Source organism: Labrus mixtus, chromosome 9 (genome assembly GCF_963584025.1).
Source record: "Labrus mixtus chromosome 9, fLabMix1.1, whole genome shotgun sequence".
NCBI classification, from domain to species: domain Eukaryota; kingdom Metazoa; phylum Chordata; class Actinopteri; order Labriformes; family Labridae; genus Labrus; species Labrus mixtus.
The window spans coordinates 25559083-25580656 of record NC_083620.1 but is presented as its reverse complement, the minus strand read 5'-3'; the positions used below and the strand labels follow the sequence as shown (position 1 = coordinate 25580656).

The 21574-nt window shown below is 44.1% G+C and overlaps 3 protein-coding genes across 4 annotated transcripts in view; 1 reads left to right on the top strand and 2 right to left on the bottom strand.

Moving 5' to 3' along the window:
• aplp2 (amyloid beta (A4) precursor-like protein 2) overlaps positions 1-7455 on the bottom strand; it is a 56255-nt gene extending 48800 nt beyond the window's left edge. The window contains exon 1 of the mRNA XM_061047106.1: positions 7126-7455. Within this exon, the coding sequence (XP_060903089.1) occupies positions 7126-7197 (72 nt within the window). The 5' untranslated portion in view covers positions 7198-7455. The remainder of the gene's footprint in view (positions 1-7125) is intronic.
• Positions 1-21574, bottom strand: part of st14a (ST14 transmembrane serine protease matriptase a) — a 140627-nt gene that overhangs the window by 61684 nt on the left and 57369 nt on the right. The gene's annotated exons all lie outside the window — the stretch shown is intronic.
• prdm10 (PR domain containing 10) lies at positions 11537-21475 on the top strand. 2 transcript variants are annotated; one of them, XM_061047085.1, is made up of 23 exons: positions 11537-11581; positions 12700-12835; positions 13176-13337; positions 13651-13710; positions 13795-13893; positions 14052-14226; positions 14894-15135; positions 15463-15663; positions 15914-15986; positions 16122-16239; positions 16328-16448; positions 16705-16974; positions 17317-17661; positions 17895-18050; positions 18155-18334; positions 18416-18526; positions 18687-18887; positions 18998-19141; positions 19319-19489; positions 19712-19849; positions 19954-20131; positions 20240-20337; positions 20709-21475. In XM_061047085.1, exons 2-23 carry the CDS (start codon positions 12764-12766, stop codon positions 20895-20897), a joined length of 3504 nt encoding a protein of 1167 aa, XP_060903068.1. In that variant the 5' UTR covers positions 11537-11581; positions 12700-12763; the 3' UTR covers positions 20898-21475. The 2 variants fall into 2 exon arrangements, with proteins under 2 accessions (XP_060903068.1, XP_060903067.1); XM_061047084.1 differs by lacking the exon at positions 11537-11581 and adding an exon at positions 12418-12557.

Genomic DNA, 21574 nt, shown 5'->3' with positions numbered 1-21574 from the left:
GCATAATAAAACTGTGTAACTGGAAAACTTGTGTCGAGCTGATGCAGGGGGAAATAAAGAGAAACACAGACCGAGACAGAAGGGGGGGGGGAGATTCTTCTGCTCGTTCTCTCCCCGAAAATTATTGCCACATCATGTTTGTGTGCCTGTGGGTCTCCTTTTATTTCCCAGGCTTTCCTGCTAGAAATGAAGCTACATTCATTTCCACCACTCTGTCTTCTTTGCTTTTCTATTTTCGTCTGAGGAAAATATGTCCCAAGAACTGCAGCCAGGCTCTAACTCTGGGTTATGTTTTTTCCTTCTCCTAAAATTATATGATACACAAACTTTCTTTTTTTATTGCTTCTGTGAGGGGCAGGGAGGGAATCTGCAGGCGAACGCTCTTCATCACACATGAACACCTCTCATTGAATTAATTACAGCTCGTGGACAAAGGAGCTTATAGATAATTAGAGAGCAAAAAAAAAACTCAAAAGGAAGATTTCTTATCTCCTTATAAAAAGAGGAAGGAAATTCTGCCCGGGAAGTCTACAGCTGAATACTCGCTTCTCCCTTTCTCCTGCTTGGAAGGTGAAATCTCCCCTCTGTTCTGTCTGGTTCCCTGGTGGACCATCCTACAGAGCTGCTGTTTGTCCTTGGCCACCTTCTCCTTGAGAAAGTGCTGTATCAGACAGGCTGCTAACAGGGCCGTCACATAGCTGGAGCACCAGCGGCGGCGGCAGCAGCAGCAGCAGCAGCCGCCGCAGAGGTCTCTCTCTCTGGGGGTATACAGTTACACTGCACTGCCTCTATCTCTTACCGTTCTGACATTTTCATTTCCCCCCCCACTCTCCTGAGGAAAAGAGGATAAACTAAGAGGCAGGATGAACTCCATGCCACTGTTGGTTCCACTCTGGATGATACCATTCCCACTGAAGTTATAGGGGGGGGGTAAAGAGAGAGACGGATATATAGGCTCTGTAAGCAGGAAGACGGACAGGGGAGAGGGAGCTGGAACTAACGCACTCTGTTTTCCCTGGCAGCGGATGAAGTATTTGTTCAGTGTTGCTCAGCAAAACAGAGCAACATAGCAGCAAAAAAAAAACAGCCCGCCAGTCAATCCAGTAAGCTTTATCAAAAACAAGAGCAACCCAACCTCTAAAAGGAAGGGCCTGATCCAGCAGGACTCCTCATAGCTCTCAAATCACCACCGAAAAAAATAAAAAACACAACACAACAGACTCTGTGGCTGTGAGAGTCCCCAATAACTTCATAAAGCATGCTGAATGTGACGCCAGAAGACATAAAAAAACATCAAAAATGGCCTCCCAGTGGAGACGAGCTGCAGAAAGAGCCACAAACATACACAAGAAAAACAAACAGACAAAACACACACACACACACACGCGGGCGCTCAAACACAAAAAAGAGACCAAGAAAAGAAAAAGACATCATTTAGAACTAAAGTTTGGAAAACTGGGTCTGATTTGGATGCTATTGTTCGACGTTGAGAGTCAAAATTCAAACGTGAGACAAAAACGTTTGCTCTTGTGTTGAAGCTGAGCCGAGCCTGCAAACCGTCCCCATCCATCCTATTTCATTTTATACAGAAAAAAAAAATGCAGAGAAAATCGGTGCAGGCTTTGTCCGAGCATGTGTGTATATGATCCACCAAAAAAAGGAGCTACACCTGAATATGAGGAGGGGGGGGGGGGGGCAGCAGTCCTTCTCACACATACAGAGAGAGTATGTGCAACAAAGGAAGAGACGGGGGGGGGTTGCATAGGCAAATACACAAGTGCACTATAACTCATACTAGATAGCACACCAGATATTTTATTCATGGGAAGAAAACCCAAGCAGCAAGAGTGACTCACTGAGCCACAGGGACACAAACACACACACACACACACTCAGGCTCAGGCTGAGTAGGGGGGGGGGGGGTGACAGGGTTTAACCCACCTACAATGCCTCTTCATTCTCAAACAGAAAAACACATTAAAAAATAAAAGTCTGAAATGGCAGGGCTCCTTTCAGGGGGATTAAAGGGACTGGGTTTTTTTTTTTTTGGTCTCCAGAAGTTGCCAGTTGAGTGTACAGCTTCATCGCAGGAAGAGGGCGGCTCACAGCACAACGCAGCGAGGCCGTTTGCTCTTCGGGCGACGCATTCCTGAGCACTCTGGCATATAAACTGACAAAAGGAATTCTCATGCAGCCGTGCTGAGCCAGACTATTGTCTCAAAAAAAACACACACACACACAGGTGTAGTAGTGGTTCACCGTGGGAGTGTACGGAGGACGTTGCAGATTGCTCCACATATTGCGGGAGGCCCTGGCGCAACTTAAGTGACGCGCAGTCATCAGTGAACCCGCTCACACCGCCGCCAAGTCCCCTGCTGCCCCGCCTGGGATCTCTCACCGAGAAAAAACTCAAGACTAAATATGTGATGAGTTGAGCTGTTAAGAGGATTCAGGCGTACAAACACGCACGCACACACACACACATTCACGCAGGCAGACCAAAAAAAAAAAAAAAAAACGCATTTCCAGATGCAAAAAAAAAAAAGGAGGCGACTCCGCTCACTAGAGATAATTAGAGCGCACGCAGAGACCATGGGAGACAAAGCCTGGCATCGTGAGAACAAGGCTCGTCTGATGGGGGCCCTCTCTATTTAAATCCCCGAGATGAGCTGAGAGTGTGTCTGTGGATGGAGTCGCTCCAGGAGACGTGCACGGGCTTGGAGGGAAGAAACCAGCCAAGAGTGGCAGGTTGTGTGTTTGAGGAAATGAAAAAGGACAGAGACGTAGAGCTTGGATTCAATCAGACATCCCTTCCTTCTGTTAGTCACAGGGTACAGATCAGACGAGCACCAGCGAAAATTACACACAGGTGACTCACTGTGTTCTGAGCCACTTTGAAGTTAGCTTGCCTCTGCGGGGCTTGGAAAACGAGGGCTTGACGGAGAGGGAGTGGGTGGTTAGGGAGTGAACTGAGTGAGCGTCAGTGTACCAGCACACACACACAGAGAGGGGGGGGGGGGGGGCCTCCGGGATTAGTACCTTTCCTTTCACAGATCTTTAAGCACCAAGTGTGTCTTGTCACTAAGAGGATTCACAGGGATACAGGGATGTTCCCCAAACAATCGAAAACAAGATTTAGGCGCTAATCTTTGAATCCAAGGGCGAGTGAGGCTGATTCTCAGCTGATGGAGCACATGCTGATGATGCCTTCCACTTGATCGACACGGGCGGAGCGTGGAGGTCAAGAAGGCGATCTTCACCAGCTTAGGTGAAGAGAGAAGAAGAAGAAGAAGAAGCAGCCTAATGAAGACTCTCCAACGCTCCGCCTTTGCCCTCGTTTTCTGCCGGGGTATCTTGATCACCTCTGCGTGCTTACGACACCCTGGGTTGGCCCGGCTATTGAGGGGCGCACAATGGGAGCTCATAGAGAATCAGTGAGCCCTGCTAACGGACCGGCTCCATAGCACCCGCCCTGACAATCACAGCCGACCGGCGGCTTTCATTCAGATGCAATTGTTCATTATCAGCCCCATATCCAGAGCTAACACACAACACAAGAGCACACATCAGTATCCAGGCTCGGCTAGAAGCACACACACACACACACAGCTTAACGTGCACACACACTTGGGATGATAAAGCAAAAAAAAAAAAAAAATGCTGCAAGAGGACTGCAACCAGAGGGCAATAAGCACAACAGCGGTCCAGCTTTTGGTTATGACTGATTTGTATTTTCACCTCTTCTTCTCCTATAGGGCACAAATATCCAACACTTCTGCACATCTGGAGAGCGGCTCTGCTCGCGCGTTGCTCTAGAAAATCCTCGACCAGTACATGTTTGCAAACAGAGCCTATCAAGTCACTCCAGCAGCACCGGTTAACGCTGCATGTTCCTTCAAATAAAAAGCTCTCGTGTGAATGAGATGTGTCTCAGAATATTTGATGCAACACTGCACACACTGGAAAAATACAGATTTTGCAGAAATCTGATGCCGTATGACATAATGCTCAGTCATTTCTTTCACCATTTGTCATGGCTGGGATAATCTCTGCTGCTTGCTAAGGAGAATAAAATGTACCCAGATTGCTTTAACTGTTCCAGATATCTTGAATTCCATTAATCCAGCGGGGAGCTTTATCTGCAAACGTCGTCAGTGTGATGCAACTCTCTGTGAGAACAACCCGCTCTGTGGTTCTGTTCTGCGCACCATACTTCTAAATGAGCTCCAGAAAATTTCAGCTGCTCAGTCTGGATTTTCCACAAGCGAGTGGATTTGAAAATTCAACCCATGGTTTTGTTGTTATGTGGGGAACAAAAAAGGAATATCAGAAAATATAAAGGAGAGATACAGTGGGTATAAAGAGCTAGAAATCACCCCGAGGAAAAAGCCCCTTTGAAGCCTTTGCAGACTGTAAAGCCAGCGACACAAAGATGCTCCGATGAGGGGGGGGGGGGGGGGGGGGGGACACAGCTGAAGAAACAAAAAGCTCACAATCTAGCATTCTCACAGGTATCTGACAAAACAAAAGCGTTTACACAGCTGAAGTAGCTGGCTAATCCCAAAAAAAAAAAGAAAGAAAGAAAGAAGGAAACAAGAGGGCCGCCCGCCTCGGTGCTATGACACCTCTGCAATCAGTGCAACACACAAAGAGGCGAGGGAACAATGGGAGGCGAGAGGTGGGCAGAGGGAATAAACCATCCCTGACCGACAGTGAGTGCGTCTCCGAGGAGCTCTCACCGGCTCGTAAATTTCAAGCTCAAGGTCCAGAGGAGCGAGCGTGGTCAAGCTCAGCAGAGTCTACACCTCGCCTGTGAGTCCACGGGCTCAGCAGCAGCCGGGCCCGGCCTGCACACACCAGCTGCACTGACAAACAACAGCATCAACATCTGTTGGGTTTTGTTTGGCGGACATGGTTCAAACAAGTCAGAATTACACAAGAGAGGGGGAAACAGAGCTTTGGCTTTCTGCTGAGGAAAGGAATCTGTAACCTTCGATTTCAATTAAGTGAAGATGTAACCTGAGACGTTTTTAGATTAATCATATCCATTTATTCTTTCTATGACCCAAAGGTTTCCACACTTTCGATTTAAGCCACAGGCGGACATTCAGGCGTTTGTTTATGCCAAAGTCGGGCAGTCTCATGGAGGCAAAGAAGCAGGTGTGAAACAGTGATATGAAAAAACATCTTTTCTGTGTTCGACTGCAAAAAGGAAAAAAGCCTCGTCCTTTTAGCACAGTCATCGATTAAACCACGGGAATCCTCAGCATGTGCCCGCACAGTCCATGACACACATGGCAGACACCATAAATTTCTCAATTTAATCTGGGTGACTGATCAGGAGAACGTATTGATTCCACCCATTAATCATCTCAGGAGAGTCTGTACAGTATCGATCAGCACGTCTGTGAGCTTAGAGAGGTTGACTGAGGAGGCAATCATTGGCGAGGGGATGGGTCTTTTGTAAGAAGGGTGCAGCAGCATAGATTTTTGTTGGGGGGGGCATAATAACCATTATTCCCCCCCCCCACCTTCAACACAATGCCAGCCGATACTGCCTCAAAATGGCCGAGGTCTTTGTCGCAAAACGCAGGAGATAAGAGAGACACCCCCCCCCCCCCCCCCCCCCGATAATCACTTTGCACAGCGGTGCCAGGAGGAGACGTCTTGTTAAAAAATGTTTTGTCATGGTTGCTCCAACAGTGAGCAGGAGCGCTTGTGTTTACTCTCTGTGGGGGGGATGGGGGACGGGGGACGGGGGGGGGGGGGGGGGGGGGACTGGCTGTTTGTTCTGAAAACGGTTGCATTGTTATCCGATGACACACACGTCTGACACTGCGGGTTATCAGCGTCTAGGGACAATAACCTGTGAGCCGGCAGGAAAGTAGGGCAGCAGGTAGGTAGGCAAGGGAGTGTGTGTGTGTGTGTGTGTGTGTGTGTGTGTGTGTGTGTGTGTGTGTGTGTGTGTGTGTGTGTGTGTGTGTGTACAGGATGAACCTACATTTGAGCAATCTGGACTCAACAAATGGGACTTCTGTGTGTAAGTTTGTCAAAATGACCACGATGCCATATATATATATATATACATATTTTAATGACCGATAACGCTGAAAAGTACCAAAGCTTCAAAAAAAATAAAAAAATACAACTATTTCATAAGACAGGTGTGTAGGAGAGGAGGCAGGAAAACTCCTACACGGAATTGAACATCTACGTTGGCAACATTTTGGTGGGATCAGTTTAACATTGCCAACTTATTTGTGCAATTTAGACGAAGTAGCCTCCAGTTATAGTTTGATATCAAAGTTTAAAATCCTGGTACTGTGACAACCCTCCTCCTCCTGTGCTGTGTTACAATATTGACAACAAATCTTTTTAAAAATAAGAGAATCAGACAGTATAAAGTATGAGCAGGGGGCCCGCCTGCAGCACCAGCTCTGCTATGAGAGGGGGGGGGGGGGGGGGGCATCCTGTTCAGACAGGAAAAGCAGGAGTTTGAATACCTGGATAAAGGATTTCCTCCTCTCTCTTTAAATAAAACATAGACAAACATGATGGACCCAACTGTTGCAGGGGGAGACTACTGTGTGTGATGTGTCCCCCCCCCCCAAAGGGTCTGACAATCGACAGCTGTCTTTCTTTTGATCTCTGCAGCAAACCCCTCTCTCTCTGCTGTAAACCTGCGTTCAGCTCCTTCCTGCAGCACATTGTTTAAAGTCAACACCAACAAACAGCAAAGCAGAGCTCAACACCTGACCTGAGAGCTGGATCATTAATCTTTAACCACGACCTGGTATTAGACCAGCATTCATGCACACACAGTCAAAACCTATAAACAGCTGCATGGAAGTAAGTGTCATTAGGTAAATTCCACTACTTGTGTGAATGAATGTTTTTCAGGGAGAAGAGAAAAAAAAAAAAAACACTCTACAGTTACATGGAGATAAAATTAGGATGTCAGCAGAGCTTCGCCAGAAATGCCTCATGTGCGGAGAGGACAAAAATACAGGCCAAGAAGGTTTTGCCTTTTTTTTTCCTGAGCAAAAACACCCCGGTGGGTTTTTAATCCCGAGTCAGACTAACACTGGGCACAGAATGAATCTGAAAACATTTCAGGTTACGCACCTCGATGTAGCCGGCCAGCGCTGGAACCACAATGCCCAAAATCAGGACAGATATCGCAGGGACTGACCCCATCTTCGGGATTCTTGCGCTGCTGTAAAAGAACTTGTATCCCGAGAGCCGTGTGTGCGTGAAGTGGCGTCCGTGGGAATAAAGAGAGAAAAGCAGAAAAAGTCCTGGGAAGAATGTGAAGGTCTGTCCGGAGAGCGGCGCGACCCCGCTCCGCTTGTTTTGTTACCCGAGCTCGACAGAAAATGTTGGAGGGAGCCTGTGTGTGTATGTGTGTGTGTGTGTCGGTCTCCTCTGGAAATGTGGACTGTGTGTGTGAGAGAGAGAGAGAGAGAGGGAGAGAGAGTGTGTGCGCTCTGGTTTATGCTGCCTCCTCCCTCCTCTACCCCGTCTGATCCACAGAGAAGATCAATGCGCCACCTGGCGGCCGTCTCCAGGAACATCCGCCCAATAACAACTTATCCTGGGTTAGTCCTGTGATTAATAATATTAATAATATCTGCAGAATAACACTTGATTTATGAGTACATTAATACGGCACACTGCAAGTAAGAGCTACTTCAATGTTTTTCCATTTGTACACTTTATTTTAGAGGAAATATTCTGCATAACTTCACAAATAAAGCGTATTTGAGTATTTAGAAAAGCGCTATATAAATCTAATTTATTATTATTATTATTATTGTTGTTGTTGTTGTGCAACACCAGCCTGTCTGAATGCTGCTAACACACAAATACATCATTTAGAATAAAAAGAAATCACATTAAAACACTCCCAGAGAGAACACAGATTGTTACTCCTGATGTTTTATACAGTGATAATAATTCTACTAACATGCATCACGTTCATGTGTTTAATGATTGTATATCAGTCGTCACAAAAAGATGTGTTACTTAAGTTTAAGAGACAGAACAACACTTTAAAATACTCCACAAGTAACAGTTCTGTATTCAAAATGTGTGTATGAAAATGAACCAAATTATAAAAAGTTACATTTGTACAAAGCATCAAAACTGCCCACCCTGCATTTTATATATTTAAATGTTTTTCTATTTGACATTTATAACAGATTAATTTTTTTTAATGGCAGAAGTTACACCAGTAAAGGATTTTAATCTGAGTTTGTAGTGAGTACTTTTGTTAAGTTTGTTTCATTCAATCATCTGATTCTTTTAATGCTGCTGAGCTGAATGACAGAACACGGACACTTGATCAGTAGAAATGTAAATCACTGTGAATGATCTGAAGTCGTAGTGAGACAAAATGGGATAAAACTAAAGAAGTTATGAGCTACTTGTACCTAACTTAAATCTTTCCAAACAGACGTTTTCACGTTTCTAAGGCCTAATCTGACATTTGACCTTTGACTCCAAATCAGAAACAGATACAGAATTAACTGAAACAATGTACAGCAGAGCTCATCAATATACATGAACTATTGACGAGCTTGAATTATTGACGAGCTTATTTCAGTAGATCAGTTTGGACATGAAATTAAAGACACCCTAAGGTGACTCTGAATGTGTTTTTTCCCAAACAAAAAGTATTTACCTTGAAGATATCATCTTCATTATGATAACACACAGACACTGTGTTCATTTTGTAAAGGCGTTGGGTTAATACTGTTAAATATATAAAACATTTTCTTTTTCCTGGTAACTTGAATACACTACGTTCACTTGAAATATGTATTTGAACGAAGCGTTTGTTTTCAATGTGTGTACATGAGATAAGAACCTGAACTTCTTCTTTTATAAATAAACTTGACTTCTCCCACTGACGAATGAAACAAAGAAAAGCAGAACAAAAAAACACTCAGGAAGCGAAACTGTCTGAGAGCTTTCACAGTGTCTGAACATCCACCTGAGGCTGAGCACAACAGGACATCATGAGGTATTTCTCCTCTTGCTTAATGGCCCCTGAATGTTATTGAGTAATAAAGAATTCAATTAAATAGATGATGGCTATTTAGTAATAAACTTATTTGATATCACATTACGCTTTTTTTTGTAGAAACACAAAAATAGTCTGGATTTTGTATTTTTTTTTTATGTTTGAAGGCAAGGTGACGAATACAGATTTGTTATATTGATGTTGAAATAGACACACACACACACACACACTGATTGGATCACATCATTTCAGACTCATTTTCTTTTCTGTCTCCATTGTCACTTGTGTTCCTCTCTGATGGCTTATTGAGAAACGCATCATGCAGATGTCTTCTTTGCTTCAGGCACAGCGATCACAGCGGTGATTAATTCCTCAAACATCAGCTGTTAGACGAGTGAGAACAAGTTCAATTTCGCACACGCTGTGTCTAATCTTGGGACGTGTCGATTTGATCCCATGCTGCCTGCAAAAACACTTCTGGGAAAAAAAACCCCCCAAAAAAACAGGTTAGGGGATTGTTTGTGTGATTTAGATCCCAAAGTAACCGAGAGGGAGAGAGGATATGTTTAAATCTATTTAGCTGTTATACCGTTTCTTTTTTTTTGGCCATATGGGAAACAAGTAGACTGATATGTGGTGCTCGTTTGAGTTATATACACAATAACACTTTTCATCTTATGTTCAGATGATTGGTGATACAGTAATGCAATGTGGAGCAAATAACTTACAATGCAATATACCCTCCTAATCCTTCAAAGTAAGACCGTATAGCCATTAATACAAAGATTCTATGTAGGCTATAAAATAGTAGAAAAGAAATCAAGAAACATTACACACTGATTTTAGTCTTTGTCAACTCACCAGAGGTATGTGTAGGTCTAAAAGTGCCATATATACAGCCACATACTTTATTAAATCATCGAATAAGAGCATTAAGACCTTGGAGTATAATCATGTATTATACTGAAAGTGATTCAGCAGGTCTATAGCTCAACAAATAGGCTGGAGATGAATAATGAAACACTTCATCATTTACTTCTTTCAGGAGGAATTCAGGCTGATAATAATAATGATGAGTAGTTCGTACTACAGGGGCTACATTTAAATTATAAACTACACAAATAATAATAATCTTAACCACATTGAGATTTAGTTTCAGTATTTAACTGGATCACAGGGCAAAGTGAATGGTTACAAGTCGTACCAACAACAAATAGTAAAGCTGCATTTAATTCTCTGTTGGTTTATTTAAAATCCTTGTTAGAGATTCTAACATGTCTTGTTACTTGTTGGTATCAGTCAATGTTAATGACTTTGTTTTCTCACACAAAGAAGGTGGAGTTGCAATATTTAACGTTGACCAACAGAAAGTAGGCTATTTAAAGATTTATTTTTGGGCTTTTTGTGCCTTTATTGGAGAGATAGGACAGTGGATAGAAATGGAAATCAGGGAGAGAGAGAGTGGGGAATGACACGTGGGAAAGGAGCCACAGGTTGGATTCGAACCTGGGCCGCCCGCATTGAGGACCACAGCCTCCATACGTGGGGCGCTCACACTATCCACTGTGCCACCAGCGCCCCGAAAGTAGGCTATTTAAAATGCAAACAAAATGTCAGATCTCTTGAGTCTGGACTTTTATTCCCTCTTTCTTATCGTCACAAATGTTAATTTACTGGACAGTCGAATTTCTCTCTGTCACCACTAGAGGGCACTACATACTGAAGAATCTAAAAGTCACCCTGTCAATTGTGTGTCCATTTTTTTTTCTAAAGATAAGAGTGATATTTAAAGATTACAACTCCCTACGATAGTATTAATAAATAATAATCTCCTCCTCAACTGCAGGGTTTTTAGTTTTTGAAAAAACATGATTAATTCATACAAATATTATTGATCTTGCCTCAAGGGATAGGCAGAATCCACATCAACATCTGCATCCTTTCCACTGAAGAATGAACACTTGTGAGAGGATATAACATTTACACGTTTAGTCAATGTCAGTTTTGTTGGTCTGCTGAAGTTTAGTAAAGCTACCTTATTTTGAAAGAATTTCCCGGAAGTGTTAATGTGTTATAAGTTCCCGCTTGATGCAACTAGTTTTGCAATTCTCCTCTATGACCACTAGAGGCCGCTGAACACACGTTAACTAGATTTAATTCAAATTAATCCTAAATCTGACTGTAAATAATAACGTTTGTCACCATTCAACAGGAAAATGGTCACCTCATTTTTATAGACGTAAATTCTGTATCATTGTCATTAGAAGTTTGGGAAATGCAAAACGCAAAGCTGAAGACGAAAGAGCAGGATTATTTAAATTGGCCGTCTTGATTTGGGTTAGTGTTTCTAACAAAGATGTATGCTTTAAAAATAATGTTTTTTTTTATTCCGACGAAAAAATAAACAGTGCATTAAAGTTATCCTCAAAAATATCCTTGCTTTGATCCCAGTGTTAAAAAAAAAAAAACACCAATCAGAGGCCACGCTTCTACGCGTTGCTAGGCAGATTATGTTAATATATGCAATGCAGCCATCTCTGCAGCTACCATTCTGAGGTAAGAACAACTTGTGCGCCTTCCACAAAATACAAGATAACTACGAGTTCGTTTTCGATCGGTTCTTTGTCTCGACTTGTCGGCGGTCTTTCTGTTGATTTGGATTAAATGTGCGGGTTGTTTGAGAGCATTTGTACCGGTAGAAAATATCTATTTTTCCCCCTTTGGCTCTCTTCGGATGTGGTTGTTGTTGTTAGTCCCACCCAAAATGGAGCCCGGTCTTCCTTGTTCAGTGTAGACTTTGAAGGGCTGGGCTCAACTAGAACGGGGGGACGGGTGGAACTACCCAAATAAATTCGTGCTTTTACCGACTTAAATTCGTCTTTGTTGCAAATCGCAGAATGTGCTCGACCTCCTGGAGCCCGACAAGTTATGTTTGCCTCCAAGGTCGGCCGTACATCGGGACTATACGGCGGTAATGCCAATGTAGCGGTGCAGTAATTGCCCGGGTTTCTATAGCGCTAGTTTTTGTGGTATGGTCCAGTTGGGACTGAGAACCTGCGGGGTTAAAATAGGGGGGAATTGACTTTATTATTGATTATACCAACTACATTTCTGAATGACTTTGGGGTCGTGATATTTCAGGGGAGCTTCTGTGCGGACATGCGGTTGTGTTTAGACACAGTTTACCGGGCGGCCTTGTGAGCAATCGTTGACCGCGTTTTCCCCCCTCGTACCCCCGCTGAGAGGCTCGTTGTGTGTGTGGCCGCTCTGAACGCGCACTGACACGCTGGTTTATTTTGGCTGCATGTCTGTCAGCTGTGTGTCCTGACAACCCGAGGCAATGTTGCAGAAATGCCTTAAAAAAAGCGGCATTCAAGTGTCACTCTGCACAGCAGATTGGTTGCTGCAGTGCATCGTTGTTGCAGTGCACACACGATGGGTTTGATACAGCTGCTGCTGCTGCTGCAGAGTGTTTACCCATCATCCAGTCATGACATTTCTTCACATCTAACACACAAGGCTGCAGAAAACTGTATGAAAATGTCACTTTGTGCAATCAATGAATATAAACGCCAAATTTAGATTAAAAAAAAATCTTTAAAAAAACCCTCTGTGCATCTGTATTATAACAATGATTAAAATCATCCCAATCCTTATGTCTGTGTGTATTGCAGGCGTCCCTGTCTGTCTCTGGCGTGAAGGTGAAGTGGTTGGAGACAGGCCTGGCACCTTGCTGCCATGGAGACCAAGCAGGAGCCCTCTACTGTTTGGAGTCAGGCTGCCAACAGTGATTCAGGCAACGGCACACAGGTCTGATATCCTGTCCTGTATCTCCATAAACTAACATACACGAGTCCTAACCGCTGAACAAGGGTGACGTACTTTCTATAAATCAGAGGACAGTTAAAAGAGACCCATAATGTTTCTGTCAAACACTCCATGCAGGTGAACACACACCTGTATGCTGATCTTATTTGCAGCAACAATTCACAAAATTCAGTTTTGGCTAAAATAAAAAAATGTGATTTTCCGAGTAATGGTTTCTTGCACTTTCAAAAAAACTTAAATGGAGGATGTATTTAGTCAGAGAGTGTGAGAATCCTGCAGGTGGCTCACAGCCTTTCTGTCCTGTACACGTGTGTCGTCTCAGGTGCACTTTGAAGGCGGCACAGTGGCCCAGATAGTGTACAGTGGAGATCAGGCAGACCGGGGACAGCAGCAGGTGGTTTACACAGCAGATGGGAACTCCTACACCTCCGTCGAGTCTGCAGAGCACACGCTTGTCTACATACACCCTGCAGATGGAGGCCAGGTAAGATTATCTGCAGCAGAGATACTTAAAGCTAAGATCTGATGCATTTAGATAAAACCTCGTTACTAGAACGACATGCATTTATGAGAAGGTCGGCTTCAGTGTTTTGAAAGACACCTCACAGTTAAAACCCTGCATATTCAAGGAGACTCATTCTTCAGTCTTCCAAAAACAGCTTAAAGTCTTTGAATAGTTTCTCACATTTACTCTGAATTCTTAAAACTGTTCGATGTATGCATGAATGAACATGTAGAATTTGTTACAAACACTCTGCCCTGCTAGATTTGAACACTGTGTTCAACTTTCCTCTCAGGCCGTATTCGCTGATCAGCCACAGGTGGCTTACATTCAGCAGGATGGAACGACCCAACAGGTGAGTTTACCGGGCAACGGTCTTGTCATTAACTTGGCTGTTTTAACTGTACTGAAACTTTAAGCGACGTAATCTCCTTCACAGGTCACAGTTTTGTTGCCCAGTGGTCAGAGTGCTGCCAACCTGCACGTTCTCAGTAACGTAGCCGAGGCTCCTCAGGCCATCCTGGAGCCAGTCTCCCAGGTGAGGGCCTGTTGTTTGTGCTGGTTACCTGTAGAAGAAGAAGGAGAGCGAGTATTTGTTTAGAAATAGTTGATATTTTCTTCACATTTTTTGATATCTGTTAACATGGACGGCCTGGGAGAACTGTTCAGTGATGACTAAATGTTCAAACTTAACAGGAGCAGCTGTCTGCGTCCAATTCGCTCCCCTCCATGGCTGACATTGGAGACCCCCCCACCAGTCCGCTCGGGGCCACAGACTCCACAGAAGACTCTGATGAAGATGAGGATGAGGACTCGGAGATGGATGAATGGGAATCCCGGGAGCCTCAAGCATTCAACCCTCACAGCCTCTGTGAGTGACGGCGTGCACACTCTTCATACACCTGTCTGTTCTTTTAAGAGTCTTTGAGTTCATCATGTCGAGCTGTAGGCAGAAGACGATGAGCAATGACTCTTTTTTTTCTCTGTCTTGTCTTGAGATGATGTTCTGATTAATGCAAACAGCTGACTTGTCGGTGGATTTCTCCATTTTTACAGTTATAACACAAACATAAGTTTTTTTTTTTAAATGGATCTTTTAAAAGAATAACAGTTCCTTTTTTTTCTGTGTTTTTGCTTAATCTTTTAATCTAATTTAGCACTACACAATCTGTTTCTTTGATAAGTCATGTGATCAAGTCAAAGCAAATGAATACATCTCAAATATCCACTAAGTAGACACGTGTCCACAAACTTCTTTTGCTCTTAATAAATCCATTCAGAACAAGTGAAAATGTTAAATCTCATCACAATGTTAGACGTTATTTCCTGTGAAGGCTTTACACAAAAAGAACTGAAATCAAATCATGTTAGATTTTCATTCAAAGCTTCATTATTTAAGTATTTTTGTTGGATTGTTTTAAATCTTGTTTTAGGACAATAAGTCTGAAGAAGGTTAACAAATAGGCCTCATGTTTTTTTTTATCAGGAGTGATCATTTTCTGTTATTTAAGATGATCTTTTTTTTTGTGTCTTCTCAGGGTGTGAGGAGTGTAATAACACCAACCCCTCTGTGTGTCTGAAGCACGGCGCTCTGCACCCCATCCCCAACCGCCCCGTGATGTCTAAGGCCCGGGCCAGTCTGCCTCTGGTCCTCTACATCGACCGCTTCCTCGGCGGGGTGTTCTCCAAGAGGCGCATCCCGAAGCGCACGCAGTTCGGTCCTGTGGAGGGACCCCTGGTTCCTCAGAGTGAACTTCAGGAACACTACATCCACCTAAAGGTACGTCGGAGCTCTGCAGGCTTGATTTCTATCAGATTACTGTAGCGCTCTGTAGTTTTGTTTTTAGTTGATCTGACTGAAATGTAAAATACAGCCATCGTCTGTAGAAACCTTCTGCTCTTGTCCTGTTTTTTAACACATGACACTCAAACACATCTTATCAATTTAAAATGGATAAACTAATGTAAATATGAACAGCGAGATGAAGACAAAGTTTGTTTCAAGTGGTGCTTTGTAAACTGTAAGATGCAACACATTTGTAAATGTCATTTTAATTTTTTTTTTTCCACCTTTGTCTGATCGCTCTGACTTGGCCTGTCGTCTTAGCTGTGCATGCTGGACGCAGAGAAAGACAGAGAGAAGTCTGAAGACATGTGGTTGGACCTCTCGGACGAGGACAGCTGTAACTGGATGATGTTTGTGAGACCGGCTCAGAATCACCTGGAGCAGAACCTGGTGGCCTATCAGTACGGCTCGGAGATCTTCTACACCACCATCAAGAACATCCAGCCCAAACAGGAGCTCAAGGTTTGTCTGCTGTGGTGCACTTTGTGTGTCGTGTGTCTGCAAACTCTTGAAATATAGTTTTCACTCTTACAGGATACTTTCAGAGCAGGGAGCATTACGAGCAAAAAGCTGGGTAGAAATTTCAGTCCAGTTCAGTAAATGTTCAAACGCTGGTGACGTTAAAAGGTCGATATGTTTCTCAAGAGGTGATGGAGACAAGTTGAACAGAGAGTAAATCAGTAAACTATAAATCTGTGTTTTCTTTCTGCAGGTGTGGTATGCAGCATCGTATGCAGAGTTTGTCAATCAGAAGATCCACGATGTCACAGAAGAAGAGAAAAAAGGTGAGTCTTTGCACTCATTGCTTTGTTGCTGTTTTAAAAGCAGCGCTGCTATAACAACATGTGTCCCTGAATAAATAATGAAAACAGTAGCAGGAGCGTGGTAGTCTTGTTTTAGTCTTCATTTTGTTCTTCCAGTGCTCCGGGAGCAAGAGAAGAACTGGCCTTGTTACGAGTGTAACCGGCGCTTTGTGAGCTCTGAACAACTGCAGCAACATCTCAACATGCACGACGACAAGTTAAACTCTGTTTCCAGGTAAAAACCTTATCTTAACTATTCCAGTCCGTTCTCCCACATTAGAGCCCTCATGACCTGCTCACTGTACGTCTTTCCTTTTTCTTAGATCCAGAGGTCGGGGGCGAGGAAGAGGCAGGAGGAGATTTGGGACAGGAAGAAGACCCGGACGCCCGCCCAAATTTATACGTCTGGAGCCACTGGTCGACGCAGACGAGGACAAGACGACAGTAAGAGAGACAGAACGATAAAAAGGGCAGACAACATTCAGAATGTTTTCTAGACAATGTATTGATCAGTAGCAAATATAAACTGTTAATTAGAGTTAAATTATTGAATCATAATATTTGAATGAGCAACAAAAAAGTGTAATGCCTGAAACATCACATAACAGCAAATCTAAAAGTGCGTTTAGAAGCATGCCACTCCACTTCTCGAGCCTAAAACAACGATGTTTTAATACACCCATTTCCACTTTTGAATCAGGAGATTCTGGAACTGACGGAGAAGCCGCTGGAGGAGCCGCTGGAGGGCGCTCAGAACGGGCTGAAGGTGGTGGAGATGGAGCCGGAGCCGGAGGCTGGGACCGAGGAGGAGGACCAGCTGACGCCTCCCGCAGCAGACCCGAGCCCGGAGTCCATAACTCCTCCCTCCAACATGGAGCTTCCCGTTCCGCTGAAGGAGGACCCGTCACAGAGCAGCCAGTCAGACTCCCACCTCACCTCTCAGGACCTGCGGCGTGCGAAGAGGATAAGAGTAAGAGCGAAGACTCTGTGTTCAATGAAATGCAAAAAAAAAAAAAAAATCTGTTTTGTATTTATTTGTCTGTGATTTGCCTTTTACATCACTCTGTCTCTCTTTCTCAATGCGTGCTCCCCTTTAAAGATGGATGGGCAGGTAGGTTGGAATGAGATAAAAGCAGAAAAACTTTTAAGTCCAAGGTTCCTTTTGTTATTCTCCATGGAGTAAATATTCCTGTGACAGCCAGGCTATTCCCCATCCATAGTATCTATCAGCCTCCTCCTGTATCTCTGCACATCCTTGGCACAAAACACAGTTTGGGTTTCTAACAGTCTCTCTCTCTCTTTTTGCCGTCAGAACGCAGCGCTGCAGCACCTCTTCATCAGGAAGAGTTTCCGGCCCTTTAAATGCACCCACTGCGGAAAGGCCTTCAGGGAAAAGGACAAGCTGGAGCAGCACCTGCGGGTCCACAGCCGGGACGTCTACGCCTTCTCGTGTCACATCTGCAGCAAGAGCTTCATGAGCGATGGCGCCCTGGAGGACCATCTGCTGGTGCACACAGAGAACCGCTCTTACTCCTGTCTCTTGTGTCCCGAAGCCTTTGAGAGGCTGGACCTGCTCAAAGACCACGTGGGGATTCACGCTGTGGACGGCTGCTTCACCTGTCCCTCCTGCAAGAAGACGTTCACCGACTTCATCCAGGTTTGAATCTCTGCTATAGGCTGAAACAGGGATTTAGAAAAAGATTACAGCAACGTAATTCATTTTCAGAAAGTGAAGCCACACTTTGCAAGTTTGTCTACATATTTATCCAGTTGAGGGAAAAACATTAAGGCGAGCATGAAGGCAGAGAATTTGACCAGCCGGACCTAAAACAGTCTTTGTTCAAATTCACACTTTTTGTTTTAAGACAAAGAAATGTTTCTCTTCCTCAGGTTAAGAAGCATATCCGCTGCTTCCATTCAGAGAAGATCTTTCAGTGTCCAGATTGTGAAAAGGCCTTCTGCAGGCCGGACAAACTGCGCTTGCACATGTTGCGCCACTCGGACCGCAAAGACTTCCTGTGCTCGACGTGCGGCAAACAATTCAAGGTAAGACCACTAAGCAGAGCGCTTAGAAACTAACAGCGCTGTAAGTTTGCTGTAAGTTTTGTACATTTTAAAGTGACATTTCTTTTCCTTTTTGTGACACAAAGAGGAAAGATAAACTGCGGGAGCACATGCAGCGCATGCACAATCCCGACAGAGAGGCTAAGAAGGCCGACCGAATCCACCGCTCCAAGACCCTCAAACTGAAAGTCCCCACCACCGACTTTGAGAGCTTCATGTTCAAATGCAGAGTGTGCATGATGGGATTCAGGCGCAGAGGAATGCTGGTGAGCAGAAACTCAAAAGAGGAAGACTTTTATTGGTTGATGTTGAATCTCAGTACACTAAATGAAATCTTCTGCATCCAGGTCAATCATTTGTCCAAACGTCACCCCGAGATGCGCATTGACGACGTGCCTGAGCTAACGCTGCCAATTATCAAGCCCAACAGGGACTACTTCTGCCAGTACTGTGACAAGGTTTGTTGTGACTGTCGTTACATGTGCACAGTGAGGAAACTTCTCGTTGCTATTACGTCATTATTTATTGATGTAAGAGTGTGCATGCATTAATCATTTAAACACCACAATCCTAACCCTGAGCTCGTTAATGAAACCACCTGATCGGATCATGTTACAGGTGTATAAGAGCGCCAGTAAGAGGAAAGCCCACATACTCAAGAACCACCCCGGTGCAGAACTGCCCCCCAGCATCCGGAAGTTGCGTCCGGCTGCCCCGGGTGAGCCGGACCCCATGTTGAGCACACACACCCAGCTGACTGGCACCATCGCCACGGCGCCCGTCTGCTGTCCACACTGTGCCAAACAGTACAGCAGCAAGGTTAGTATGAAGCCAGCTGGAAATCTCTCTGAACTTTCATTGATTGATGATCAGATGCCTTGGACAGTGCCGCACCTGGACTAATAACTGCTTGTGTGTTTATCTGTCAGACTAAGATGGTTCAGCACATCAGGAAGAAGCATCCAGAGTTTGCCACACTAGCCAACAACATCCCGACTCCTCTGACAGCAGCTGTAATCAGCAGTGCTCCTGCAGTTATCAGTGCAGATGGTACCACAGCTGAGGCTGTCGTGGTAAGAAAGAGTTACAAACTTACAATTAAACTGGACAACGACACTCAGAAATCATGACAGCAAAGAAAAAATAATCGCAATGTAATTGAAAACTAAACTTGGCGGGAAAAATGGAAAGGAAGGTGAACTAAAAAAACCACAGGATATTAATACTGTTTGATTTGTCTCCCTCCACAGACGACAGATTTGCTGACCCAGGCCATGACAGAGCTTTCTCAAACACTAACCACAGACTATCGCACAGCGCAGGGAGACTACCAGCGGATCCAGTACATCCCCGTGTCTCAGGCGGGAGGCGGTCTGTCCCAGCCGCAACACATTCAGCTGCAGGTGGTGCAGGTGGCTCCGGTAAGATCTGAACTACGACCAAGATTTGTTTTCATGTTTCCATGTATTGTGCTAAAGCGGCTCGACAGTATCCTACTGCACGGACCAGTTTTACACTCTGACATCGGGCAGCTGTCCATATAAACGCAACTCGTAACAAGATCAACAATATTTAGTGTCTTTGAGTTTGGTGTTGAAGTGAATTTTAGAAACCCTAACAGTCGTTGTTCTCCTGGGTCACAGGCTTCGTCCCCACATTCCCAGCACCCAACAGTCGATGTGAGCCAGCTGCATGACCCTCATGGCTACAGTCAGCACTCTATCCAGGTACAGCACATCCAGGTTACAGAGCCCTCGTCTTCAGGACAAGGTGCCACACAGGTACATTCCATCTTTAAGACTCTATTGATGTGTGATTTGAGCTCCTTATGACTTTGAAAACTTGTTTGGAACACGTTGGGAAATTGTCTTTTCACTCTCGTCAGGTTTCCGCTCAGCCTCTAAGCCCCTCCTCCCAGCAGACTGGTCAGGATATGAGCCCTACCCAGCTGACCCCTGTGACCTTAGCTCAGAGCCACAGTCTGCAGAGCAGCAGCAGCCAGCAGCAGCAAGGGACTGTGCAGCACGCTTACATACCCGGGAACTGGAACTACAGAAGCTATCGTGAGTCGCATACGTGCAAAACGTTGTCCAGTCACACTCTGCATGATTTTATGGCTCTGTTGAGTATCACGGCCTGTCACTTTATTTACAACCTTCTTACTGTTGCAGCATCTGAGATCCAGATGATGACTCTACCTCATGCACAGTATGTAATAGCTGAGTCCAGCACACCTGGATCTGGAGTCAACAGCAACCAGGTGAAAACGGTGAGTGACTCCTCTCTGATGGATATAAAGAAAAGTATGTTTGGCTGTTTCTTTTCTTTTCTTTCTTTTTTTTAATTAGCCGGTTTTGCAGAACTAAACAAGTTGACTTTTTCTCAAGGTGCCGACATTAAGTCATAAATCCGCTTCTTGAACCTTTCAGGAGGGCATTTCTTTTTAATTTCCACGTTGGGTGAGCTTGATGAAGTAGTGGTAAAATCTGATGTACATGTAAAATGTAAACAAAATTACAGTTTCTCTGCATGTACCTCACAACTTCTAGAAACGTTTCAGTAAGGTGCCGGATGAATAAGAAACGATCAGATATTCCCGATCTGAATCTTGAACTGACTCTCTGGTCACCTGTCCTGCAGACACACTACGTTATCTCCGAGGGTCAGACCGAGCTGGAAACCAAACAGACTGTTTCCCAGAACACAGCGCAGACGCACAGCGAGCATCTGGAGCAGCAGTCGTCCAATCAGCCAGCAACAACACAATACATCATCACCACCACCACAAATGGCAGCGGCACTAGTGAAGTTCACATCACCAAACCCTGAAGTGTACAGTGAGGAACTTTACCACCTGAGAACTCAACCTGCATGTAGACCTCAGCAGCTTCTACGCACATCAATGAACAAATGCATTCATTCGCACATGGATACAGACTCGTGTACATACTGAGCTTAAACGGAGGGATGAAGTGATGAACCAGCACAGTTTTATGTGTCTGTAAAGTGTTAAAGATGTAGAATGAAATGAGAAAATAAAAAGTTTTCATTTTGAAGGGAACTGAAAACAAGGACATCCTATGAATATGTAAAATGAAAAACATGCATGTTTGGAAAGTCTGGAGAATGTAAGTGATCATCTGAAGGTCAAATTAGAGGGGAAACAGTCCTGCTGCTCAGTACATGTGGAGACTTGAAAACTCATTTTAAATATTTATACAGGCACAGACATTTCCTAAAGTATGCGTATTTGTAAATAAAGAAATAAAGACAAAAATGTAAAAATACTGTAAAAACACTGTAAAAACAACTTAGCAGCTGGCCTTCCAAATGAAGTCATTTTGTTTTTAGCACACCATCTGTTGTCCTGTCATTACCATGTTTAAACCAGATACTCTTCCCCCGTTCATTTCTGTCTCACATGTTTTTATTTATACACTGGATTTTCATTTTTTTTGTCTTCATCACAAATACAACACCCGAGTTTCTTTAAAGTAAATATTAGA